The 12,379-nt window shown below is 40.2% G+C and overlaps 1 protein-coding gene across 1 annotated transcript in view; it reads left to right on the plus strand.

Moving 5' to 3' along the window:
• NBAS (NBAS subunit of NRZ tethering complex) overlaps positions 1-12,379 on the plus strand; it is a 355,775-nt gene that overhangs the window by 69,750 nt on the left and 273,646 nt on the right. Inside the window, exon 12 of the mRNA XM_085016151.1 lies at positions 5,022-5,150. Within this exon, the coding sequence (XP_084872277.1) occupies positions 5,022-5,150 (129 nt within the window). The remainder of the gene's footprint in view (positions 1-5,021; positions 5,151-12,379) is intronic.

Consider the following 12,379-nt stretch of genomic DNA (forward strand, 5'->3'; position numbering starts at 1 on the left):
AATGTCAATGTCAAGAAGCTTACCCAATTTTATGTTTTCTCTAGGAGTCTTAAAATTTCAGGTCTTATGTTCAAGTCTTTCATCCATTTTGAGTTCACCATTTAGAGTTCACTTTTTTATATGGTATAAATTAGGGGTCCACTTTTCATTCTTTTTTCATGTGGCTGTCCAGTTTTTCCACTATCATTTATTGAAGATGAATGTATTTTTCGCTCCTTTGTGTATTTTTCGCTCCTTTGTTGTAAATCAATCAACCATATGTGCCTTAGTTTATCTCTGGCCTCTTCTATGCTATTCCACTGACCTATGTATCTGTTTTTATATACTATACTGTTTTGATTACTATAGCTTTGTAATACATCTTAAAATCAGGAAATATGATATCTCCATCTTTATTCCTTTTCAAGGTTGCTTTGACTACTTGGGTCTTTTGTGGTACTGTGTATAAGTTTTAGGATTTTTTTTTCCATTTCTGTAAAAAATGCCATTGGAATTTTGACAGAGATTACATTGAATCTATAGATCACTTTGGGTAGTATGGACATTTTAACAGTAGTAATTCTTACTTTCCCAATTCGTGAACATGGAATTTTCATTTATTTGTGTCATCTTCAAATTCTTTCATTAATGTTTTATACTTTTCAGTGTATAGCTTTCTTACTTCTTTGGCTAAATTTATTCCTAGGTATTTTATTCTTTGGTGATGCTGTTGTAATGTTCTTAATATCTCTTTCTGATCACTATTATTGTATAGAAAAGCAATTGAATTTTATATGTTCATTTTGTATCCTGCAATTTTATAAATTTATTTATTCTAACATGTTTTTTGGTGGAGTCTTTAAGGTTTTCTATATATAATATCATGTGATCTGAAACAGAGCCAGTTTTGCTTCTTCCTTTCCAAAATGTATGTCTTTTATTTCTTTTTCTTGTATAATTGCTCTGGCTAGGACTTTCTGTACTATGTACAGAATAAACGTGGCAAGAGTTTGCATCCTTGTCTTGTTCCTGATCTTTAGAACATTCTGCTTTTCACTGCCAAGTTATGTATTGTTGACCAACATTTCAGCTGTTGAAATGGTTAAAATGAAAATGGCATTCATGGTTGAGGAATGTGAAAGGAATTCACAGATACATTTTAACCAAAGTGAAAATTACAGCTGCATCTAAATTTTATTGCCTTTACAACTTTACTTAATTCAAATGAAGGAGAAGAGATTGTTCACATATGCTGAGAAATCTTAATACAGTATGAAGGATTATGGCTGGAATATTTGAGGTTTACTTCTGTTGTGATATATAGTTGATTAAAAAGCCATTTCCTATTTCCAAAGGGCACACTCCTGAGTTCTCTGCCTTGCCAACGAAGCAGACATTCAGACTTTCACATACTGCAGGCTCTGCTCACTGAATTTAGCATGTATTTTCTAAGTGTGGCTTTACGTCTTGTGTCCCAGTTACTGTCAGGATAATAAGTTATTTTCTGGGCCAGAAATACCCTGCATGCTATAGATACTCAGAAATGTTTCTACAGGAGTTCCCGTCGTGGCGCAGTGGTTAACGAATCCGACTAGGAACCATGAGATTGTGGGTTCGATCCCTGGCCTTGCTCAGTGGGTTAAGGATCCGGCGTTGCCGTGAGCTGTGGTGTAGGTCGCAGATGCGGCTCGGATCCCGCGTTGCTGCGGCTCGGATCCCGCGTTGCTGTGGCTCTGGCGTAGGCCAGCGGCTGGCTACAGCTCTGCTTCGACCCCTAGCCTGGGAACCTCCATATGCCGCAGGAGCGGCCCAAAAAATGGCAAAAAAAAAAAAAAGAAAAAAAAAGAAATGTTTCTACAAATGAAAAGCAGAGTTTATATTTCAGAAGGAAATCACTGTGTTTCTAAGGTAACTTAGGTGACTTGTCTATCATTGACTGACTACAACAATTGCTACTAATAACCCTATCTTCTGACTACTCTGCATATTTATGAAAGACAACTTGGGACATGAAAGAAATGTCCACTTGATGTGCATGCATGATAATGTCTGGGATTTGCTTTAAAATACTCCAGGGGAACAGAGTTGCCACTGTGGTACAGTGGGTTGAGAATCTAACTTGGGTTGCTCTGGAGGCATGGGTTCAATCCCTGGCCTGGTGCAGTGGGTTAGAGTATCTAGCATTGCTTTAGCTGAGGCTTAGGTTGAGGCACTGGATTCAATCCCTGGTCTGGGAACTTCCGTATGCTCTGGGTACAGCCATTAAAAAAAAAAAAAAAAAATACTCCAGGGGACAAAATTTCCTGAGGGAATTGCAGTGATTGGGGAATGATATGTGAGACAAGCTTGAAATGTTGATGTTCGTTTAAGGTGGTTTTTGGGCTCATGGGTATTTGTTATACTATACCTTCTATTTTTGTGTATGTGAATGCAAATTTCTACACCAAAATGCTTATAGAAAGGAATGGTAAGGTTCAGTGTGGATGTCATGGCATCAAATGAAACTAAAGGGATCAGAAGGAAAAAGCAAGTGGAAACATTTAATGTATTTAATTGCTTGAGTGTGTAGGAAGGACCGAAGAAAGGGGGGGATGGAAACATAAGAAAATTTATTATTTCTCTGATCATAGTACTTGTGTAACTTATTCACATGATGCAGTATACCGTTTTTGTGTTTGTTTTCTTGTTGGAGAGATTGATGAACTTCCTACTTGCTTTCAAAGCACTTGTAGTGGAGTTTGATGGCGCATATGTAATACCTGCAGGCTACCGTACAGATCAACAATGGCTAATTATTCAGGTGATGAAACAGTACGGTGTACATGGATATAATTCTATACCAAGGAGCATGCCTGTCACCACTGGAAAGGATGTGGCCCCGGTGAGGGCATGGAGTCAGGTGACATGGAGTGGGCTGGAAGACTCTGTGCCTGGTTCAGGCTCTACCACTGATGCTTGAATGATGATCGTGGGCAAGTGTCTTAACCCTTCAGGTCTTCAGTTTCTTCCTCTGTAAACTCTAAAGGATGGGTGGAGAGTTGCTTTATTAATAAAAATCTAGGCTTTAGGGGCCCATCTTTTGCAAAACCATGGAGCTAATCGACTTCAGTGTTGTGAACGGAGGATGCCAGGTCCTTTGTCTTCCACTCACTCCTCTCTCTCTCCATCACCCAGGAAGGGATGTGATCTATTTAAATTTCTACTTGAAGTGCTTTTGCTCTTACTGCGTCTCCTTCCCAGGTATCTGTGTTTTCAGCTTTCTTACGTTTAATCACAGCCTTCTGGGGTAGACCTGTTAGATCAAGTTAAAGCGATTTTGGTCCTCAGTGAGGAGAGTAGAGGATGCGAATCTTTTCTGTCCACTCATCCAGCGTGTTCCTCACTTCCTGAAATTGTTCTCTTTGCTTTTGATGGCTAGTGTGCCTGACTCATTTTAGACCTGAGGACTTAAACTCTGACATACAGTGGCCAGGTGGATAATAAGGTGAATTGAGCTACCTGTAAATTCTGATTTTTCAGTATCATCACATTTAGTTTTCAGTTCTGCAGCTTTGGGCCTCAATCTTGGGGCCCTAGTGGAGAATGAGGGGATTTGGCTAACTGCAAAGCTTAGAACCCTTCGAAGACCGAGTGTACTGCCTAGTCCCATCTGACTGTTGCTGTTTGGGCCCTTTGTTGCCAGATTTTCTAAATGGTCAGGAGAAATATGATTGTGGATTGCCATTTTCTGGTCTGTGTTTTATTCTTTGTGGTTAAATTGCCTTTGAAACCCTGTTCTTAATAAATGCTCGAATGTGAAATAAGCCTTTAGTTAGTGTTTCTTCTATTCTCCTGGTTCTGTTGTAGTTGGTAGGCAGGTGCCATCCCTGTCCGGATAGTTTCTCTTTTGGTAACTGAGCAACGCTGGTGTTCTCCTGGGAAGGGTCTGCGGGATGACCTGGACGAGTCGTACTGAGAAGGCACGTCTTTCTGTGTGTACCCGGGGTTGGACGTGTACTGTACACTATGAAGCGTCTCTCTTCGGTGGTAACACTTAGATGCCTTAAAGTGAATAATTCGTCAGCAGATCTGGAATATTTTACACATGTGTAGTGTTTCTTTAGTTAAGGGATGCATTTCCCTCTAGTTGGTCTTGAGGTTCTCTTGTGGCTCAGCAGGTTAAGGATCCAAAGTTGTCACGGCTGTGGTGCAGGTTTGATCCTTGGCCCAGGAACTTCCACATGCCATAGGCATGGCCAAAAACAAAAAACCAGAAACTTAATTTCCCCTAGTGGTCTTTTGTTCCCATCACACTTTGGACCCTCTTTTTCTCCCTCTCTCTCTCTCTGTCTTTCTTCTCCTTTCTTTTGCAGCATGAATTTATGGCCTGTCCCTGGTACAGAATATTCCAGGCATTGTGTCTATGTAGAACCTTGTAAAAGAGTGGACCCAAAATTCAAGAAATTTGTAATTTTGTCAACATCAATCCATAAGAAATAAGAGAACTCATGGTAATCTGTGATATAAAGGAATATTAAATTTTTTTTTTTTTTTTGTCTTTTTAGGGCTGCATCCACAGCATATGGAGGTTCCCAGGCTAGGGGTTGAATCAGAGCTGCAGCGGCTGGCCTAGGCCACAGCCACAGAAGTGCGGGATCTGAGCTGCGTCTATGATCCACACTGCAGCTCACGGCAACACTGGATCCTCAACGCACTGAGTGAGGCCAGGGATTGAGCTTACGTCCTCATGGACACTAGTTGGGTTCATTACTGCTGAGCCACACCGGGACCTCCAGGAACATTTTTATAATGCTCACATATTTGGCTTTTGGGTTGTATGTAAATCACGACGTTGTAAAGTAGATTTAAAAGGTTCTTTAAGGGCCAGTGTCCTATTTTTTTGTAATCTGGAGCACATTTATAGTGTTAAGAAGCTGTCAGGATCCTTTATTGAGAGAGATCATTTACGGCATGGCATCCCTAAAGAACGTTATTAAATTCTGGAAGCTATTTCTCTTTGGTTACCAGTTCCTTGCTCTGACGTTAATATAATTGTTGTCTAGGATGGGATCTTTAAGATGAGCCTTTCTCCAGATGGGACCCTCCTTGCAGCCATTCACTTCTCAGGGAAGCTAAGCATCTGGGCCATTCCATCTCTGAAGCAGCAAGGGGAGTGGAGTCAAAACGAGCAGGTATGTCTCTTGATGATGACTTTTCCTAGAGTGGTTCTCATTTAAGGGCGAGTATTGATAATACTGTCATTTTGGTGATACTTTACTGCAGCTCACAGCTCTTATTTAGTCTCATCATTCCAAAGCTGTCCCGTTCTTTACTTAATTATAATATTGTCCATGCAGTAGGACAGAGCAGGAACAGAGAAGTGCTCTGGACTGGTGGACGGTAATCTGCAGTTCGGAACAGTCTGTACCCTGAGTGCTATCTGTCCATTAACTCTCCATTTCCCTCTTTTTCTCATTACAAAAATAGAGTAGAGAGGTTAAGTTTTCAGCAAAAATCAACTAATATCAAAGATCTGAAGGGTCAGTATCCTAAAAGGGTTACCCTTCTTCCCAGATCTTGGAGTGCTGGTCACCGTGGGCTGACTTAAGGTTGCAGGGAATTATCTTCTCTTCATTCAAGAGGTAGATAGAAAAGATACAGAGAAAGATAGAACTGATACTTTTAAAACAATTAAAGTATAGTTGATATACAGTGTTGTGTCAATTTCTGCTGTACAGCAAAGTGATCCAGTCATATATATATATATGTATACATTCCCTTTTTTGTATTATCAGAACTGTTCATTTTTTTGTTTTAGTGTCTGAAAATGACAGGGTTTAAAATTAACCAATTTGACTTGTTAGTAACAGAATCAACATTTATTGTAATCAAAAGTCAGGATGGGCAAGTAAGGTCTGCTCAGAAAATGTCATGTGTTGTGCTGGAGTGACGATTTAAGAAAAATCTCAACTAGAGCTTATGTTATAAACCAGTTACTCCTCTGATGGTGATTTTGCATGTCAGCACTTTAAGTGTTAATTCCCCTTCTCTCACATTCCCGTTCCCTTTTCCTGGAGGAGTATCCTGTCACCAGCTGTGATGCGTAGTTTTGTGAGTCTAAGATAGGAGCCTATTCTCCCAAAGTTTTGAATGGATCGAGGCTGTTTTTGTTAGCATTCTTTTGATTTTCATTTTGTCAGCCTGCACCATTAAAAGAATTCTTAATTAGCAAAGAGCAGTTGGTAGTTTTCAAATAGAGAAGAAGGGAAAGGGGTTTATCTACACTTAGGTGCTCCATCACAGACTACATTTTGTTTTTGCTGTTCTTCAGTTTTTTCTCTTAGAAATAATTGAGGAAAATTCTTTTCCTGCCTAAGCTCCTTTTGGCCTTCACGTCTCTGCCTCTCTCTTTGTCTTACTGGATCTAGATTTATTCTAAATAGGAGAGAACCTCCTCAGTGTTCAACCTCAGGAGCTTAAATACAGGGAACATTTTTTGTGTCTCCTCTGAAATGAGAAATAAGTTAACTTACACCTTCCCTCTAAAAGTGGAGTGCATCACCTCTCAAAACTGTTTTCTGTCTTCAGCTAGGCTCATCAGAGAACTGATCCAGAAGGTACTGTGCATTTTTCATGGTACCACTGTATAAGTGATAAAATAGTTAGCTTTTGTTATTTGGAAGATCCTGATGTTTTATTATATGTGGGAAATTTCACTTTTGGGCAAGTCAGAATCAACATTTTGTTTTGATTCAGGTCCTCTGACTTCATGGGTCAAGCACTTTTTTCAGAGAATCTTCTTACAGCACTTATGTTTAGAGATGCTGACTAACTGGGCAAGCTGGGTATTAGCTAAGATATTAATGGGAAATAGAGATAGCCTGAGTGGTTTATGTGACACCTCCTGGATTTGTGTAGTTTGTTATATAGAGATGCTGGGAATGTGAAAATTTTAGTAACGAGAAGTATATAATATCCCTTATCAAATACATGGTACCTTTTGTGTATTCATCACTGGCTGAAAAACACTTAAAAACATTTAAAAAGCTGAAAAATACTTGAAACAACTGCTCTTTTCTCATTCCTCTAGCAATAATCAAGTGACCTTGGGTCAGCCAGGTAGGACAGGCGTTGTATTTCTTGATGGCTGCTCTGGGAAATGAATGGACAGCCCCTTAGTTTAAAATACAGTATATGGTGATATATAGCATATAATCAGCCTGTAATTTTAGCTTAAACTTTGCTGGAGAAAAAAGTACTAATGTTCCTGTAGCCCTGTACAGCCTTAAAGTCTTTTATCAAATTTTGAATTCAGCTCTTCTGGGACTTTTTTCATGCAATAAGTTAACTAAGTTAATGTGCTTTATTTGAATGAATTATTTTCTCTCTAAAACTAATGATTAAAGGTAGTTGTGGAAGTGCCTGTTCTGATGTACTTGTATCCAGTTTTGAGTTGATTAAATACTTTGGCTTTTATTGTCAATAGGAAAATCCATCTGGCTTGAAATCTGTATTAAGTTTTGTTCATGTTTAGAATACATAGAAAAATTACCAAAGTGATTTTCATTTTAAACATTGCCCATATGTTATGTTTATATATTTACATCTCATTTTTTGCCTTAATTTTTCTCCAAAGAAATTTTATTGCTTGCTTATTCTTCCTCAGATGTAGTAGACACAAAACTTAACCTTTTCCATTCAATTTCACTTGCTCTTTGACATACAGTAGGTGCTGGACTGATTTCATTAAGCGGATAAATCATTGAAGGATAAGTAGGAAGATGACAGTTCCTATGATTAATTTTGATATAATCCACAGCTGTTTTTACAACTTCATTAGACTCTCAGCTCTTTGAGAAGAGGCACTGAGTATACATTTCTTCCATGTGATCGAACAAAGCATATTAAATACTGGTAGATGTTTATGGAATGAATAAACAGTTGAAAGGTTGCTTTTATGCTATTGGTGACAAAGTGTTTGTTATACCTAGGTTCTAGTTGTAAAAAAAAAAATAAACACATAAAATCTTTAAATCTGAAGAAAACAGAGTTAAGCCATGTGCTTTAGCTGTGATAGGCTTTCTTTACAAAATTTATAGCTGTATTCTTAGGGCCTTCTCTGGGCACCCGCTGCACGATAAAGTGAGGGCACCTTCGGCCGTTTTCAGACACGGGGTAGCACATCATAGAGAGGAGAGACATGGAGGTTGCTTTTCAGAATATATCAGCGTAGGACGAGGAGTGAGCACTGCCCACCCCTACCCCCTGTACTTGCAGGGGGGTCTTGGGAGCTTGGTGAGCCTGTCCTAAAGCAGCCTACAGAGTTAGTACCAGATGTCCCATGGCATGGCCAGGTCATGTTCACCTCACAGATCGAGTCCATGGGGTTGATGGGTGGTAAGTCTGGGCCAGTTTGAATAGTAGGAGGGGAGCAGGGGGAACGTCAGCTTAGAAAAGGGCAAGGAAGCAGCTGTCAGGTTGCTAGTCTGGCAGGCTGCCTCTGCCTGAGGCAGAGTTAAGTTCGGGATTTTGTTTGGGCTTATTTCTTAAATATACTGTACAGATAACTTCATCAAACTCCCACAGATGATGAAATTGAACATTTAGTTCGGATATATAGGCTCAATCTGCTATGTACTTCTAGGATAAAAATGCAATTATATACCCCAAAGAACTTAAGTACTCAAACAAATACATTTGCACACATGTTCACAGCAGCACTGTTCACAATAGCCACAAGTGACACAGCCCAAATGTCTATTATTACAAGGGTAGATAGCAAATTGTGGTGTATATGTGCGAGTATTATGCAGCCACACGAAAGGAATGAACCGCCAGTGCATGCTACAACTTGGATGCACCTTGAGAACATTATGAAAAAGTACAAGAAGCCAGACACAAAGGGTTACATATTGTTGGAATCTATTTATACAAAATAGCCAGAATAGGTAAATCCACAGAGACAAAGTAGATTGGCAGTGGCTGGGGCTGAGGGGAAGGGAAAAGGGAAGGAACTGCTTAGTGAGCACGCGGTTTTATTTTGAAGTGATAAAAATGCTTTGAAATTAGATGGAGGTGGCAGAACATTGTGAAAGCACTAAATGCCACTGAATTATTCATTTAAAAATGGTTAATTTTATGTTAATTGAATTTCAGCACAATGAAAAAAAGATCTAGTTTTCTCCCCTCCAAAAAAATCCCACAAAACACACAAAAATGCATACAATTAGAGCACGATGCCCTGTACTGCTGTACTTTAAACCGACCTACCTGTGTTCCTGAGTGAGCTTAGTATTTTCCTAGCTGTGTGCCGTTGCACTGTGCGCTCCCACCGGGCCATCCCCCTCCACCCTTTGCCCACATCCAGATCTTCTCCGGTCTTTAACGTCTAACTCTGTAAGGCGCCTTTGTGTTTTTTAAGCACCCTTCATCTTTCTCAAGCCCAGATCCAAAACGATCTTTTCATCCTTCGAAGACCCCTAGTACTTGTCCGCTCTGCCTCTTCTTGGGCAGTTAGCAGTTTTGACTCCCATCACTTAGCTTGTGCTTGAGTAACGGGGCCTGTAAGGTGTGTTGCTGTTGTTGTTTTTGCCCTTTTCCCTCTCACAGCATAAGTGCACAGCATTCATTGACTAAATCGCAGAAGAAACTGCACTTGTGAGAAGGTGTAGAAATACTTGTACTATGTCAACTAATGGGCCTATAGCTTAGGCGTTCTACTTAGAGCTCCGTGATTCAAGAGATGGATTAGTTCGTTCACTGGTTCAGCTCCTGCAAAGGGGCGGGGGTGCTGGTAGATGTAGGAGTACAAGGCTGACAGTTCTGGATGCAGAGGAACAAATCTTCACTTTGGGTTTACAACTGATTGCACGCGAGACAGCCGTCACTTAAGCAGTCTACTGGGAATGGTCTAGTCTGGAGGCTGCTGCTTGTTCATGGTGCTCTTGCTCATGAACCATGATTCTCAAAGTGCTTAGGCTAGGGAGGCGACTCCTTCTTACATTTAAGAGTTCTTGTTAAATTTCTTTGTAATTCATATGTCCTTAAATTTACCCAAAGCCGAATTGTAGTTGTAGTTGGCAGGGCTTAGAGTTGCGAAGCATGTACTCCAGAGTGTGAGTGAGGAGGCACAGGTGTGAGCATACAAGTGAACGCTGGTGTGCATCTGGTGCCACGAGCGAGGTCCAGCTGGTGGTCTGGCAGTACTGAAAACTTCAAAGGTACCTTATAAATAGTCAAATAAGTTTTCAATTTAGTTGATTATTTTTTACTAAAACATACCTTATTCTATTCTGATTTTTTTTATAATTTTTTATTTTCCCACTGTACAGCAAGGGGGTCAGGTTATCCTTACATGTATACATTACAATTATATTTTTTCCCCCACCCTTTGTTCTGTTGCAACATGAGGATCTAGACAAAGTTCTCAATGCTATTCAGCAGGATCTCCTTGTAAATCTATTCTAAGTTGTGTCTGATAAGCCCAAGCTCCCGATCCCTCCCACTCCTTCCCCCTCCCATCAGGCAGCCACAAGTCTCTTCTCCAAGTCCATGATTTTCTTTTCTGAGGAGATGTTCATTTGTGCTGGATATTAGATTCCAGTTATAAGTGATATCATATGGTATTTGTCTTTCTGGCTCATTTCACTCAGTATGAGATTCTCTAGTTCCATCCATGTTGCTGCAAATGGCATTATGTCATTCTTTTTTATGGCTGAGTAGTATTCCATCGTGTATATATACCACCTCTTCCGAATCCAATCGTTTGTTGATGGACATTTGGGTTGTTTCCATGTCCTGGCTATTGTGAATAGTGCTGCAATGAACACGCAGGTGCGCATGTCTCTTTTAAGTAGAGTTTTGTCCGGATAGATGCCCAAGAGTGGGATTGCGGGGTCATATGGAAGTTCTATGTATAGATTTCTAAGGTATCTCCAAACTGTTCTCCATAGTGGCTGTACCAGTTGACATTCCCACCAACAGTGCAGGAGGGTTCCCTTTTCTCCACAGCCCCTCCAGCACTTGTTATTTGTGGATTTATTAATGATGGCCATTCTGACTGGTGTGAGGTGGTATCTCATGGTAGTTTTGATTTGCATTTCTCTTATAATCAGCGATGTTGAGCATTTTTTCATGTGTTTGCTGGCCATCTGTATATCTTCTTTGGAGAAATGTCTATTCAGGTCTTTTGCCCATTTTTCCATTGATTGATTGGTTTTTTTGCTGTTGGGTTGTATAAGTTGTTTATATATTCTAGAGATTAAGCCCTATTCTGATTTTTTGAAACATAAATTTTTTTTGTAAATAATTAAGTACCAGGACAATCTGTTTCTTCCCCCAATATATAAATTGCCTTTTATGGCAACTTTTTTTTTTTTTTTTTCCTGATAAAGCGAAAGAATGATGTCTTCTATCCTCAGGGTCCCCTCTGAACCACTGACTTATCATGTTAGTGGAGAGCAGAAAGCTCTTTCAGGCTATGGAAAGAAATACTAGTAAATACTAGTTTTAATACTTTATAAAGTGGTAGTGACTGATAAATTGGTGGTTAAACATAGATGCGTATTTTGTTGTCTTAGATGAGAAAGCAACGTTTTGACCGAAGGACAGCACCACTTTTTTTCAGGCTTAAGATTCCGTATAATCCCCCATTGATATTTTACTGTTTTTTTTCCCCCATACTGTTGTGATTCTGGAGGTTATGGAATTAACAGCAGGCCTGGAAAGTGTCTGGCAGTGGCTTAGTCTCAATTGTTTTGTGACGTTTGAGAGATCATGATGTGTCCTTACCTTCTCAGAGCTGGGCATGGCATTATGTTGCCATGAGACTAGAATGTGAATGAATTGAGTTTGAGGACTGCGTGGTTGTGTTTTTTTTTTTTTTAATGGCAGCACCTGTTGAAGTTCCTGGGGGAGGGGTCAAATCCGAGCTGCAGATGCTGGCCTGCACCACAGCCACAGCAACACCAGATCCGAGCCACATCTGTGACCTACACTGCAGCTTGTGGAAACGCTGGATCCTTAACCCACCGAGTGAGGCCACGGATCAAACCTGCATCCTTAACCTGCTGAGCCACAACGGGAACTCCCATATGTGTTTTGACTTTGTATGTTTTTAGTCATTGAGAGTTAGAACTGGAGATGACATGGAAGTTGTGGAGTCCAAACCTCAGGGCTGTGAGCACCAAGGCCTGGAGCATCGCTGAGCTCACAAGTGGTAGGGTAGCACTTCACTGCAGGCCCGTGTTGGTTCACAGCAGCATGGCTGTTCTAGCCTCAGTGTGTGTGTGTGTGTGTATGCAGCATTGTTAGCATATCCTGCTTTCATTTGTATTGTATACTTGCTGTAATTGTTCTTATTCACACTGTTTTCTTTGTTAAATTGAGTCTCAGTACTGGCATGTGCACTTTTTAAGTGTAA

Source organism: Sus scrofa, chromosome 3, assembly GCF_054392235.1.
Source record: "Sus scrofa isolate SSC_HxYL_T2T_F1_AM1 chromosome 3, Sscrofa_HxYL_maternal_Yorkshire_Landrace_v2.0, whole genome shotgun sequence".
NCBI lineage: Eukaryota > Metazoa > Chordata > Mammalia > Artiodactyla > Suidae > Sus > Sus scrofa.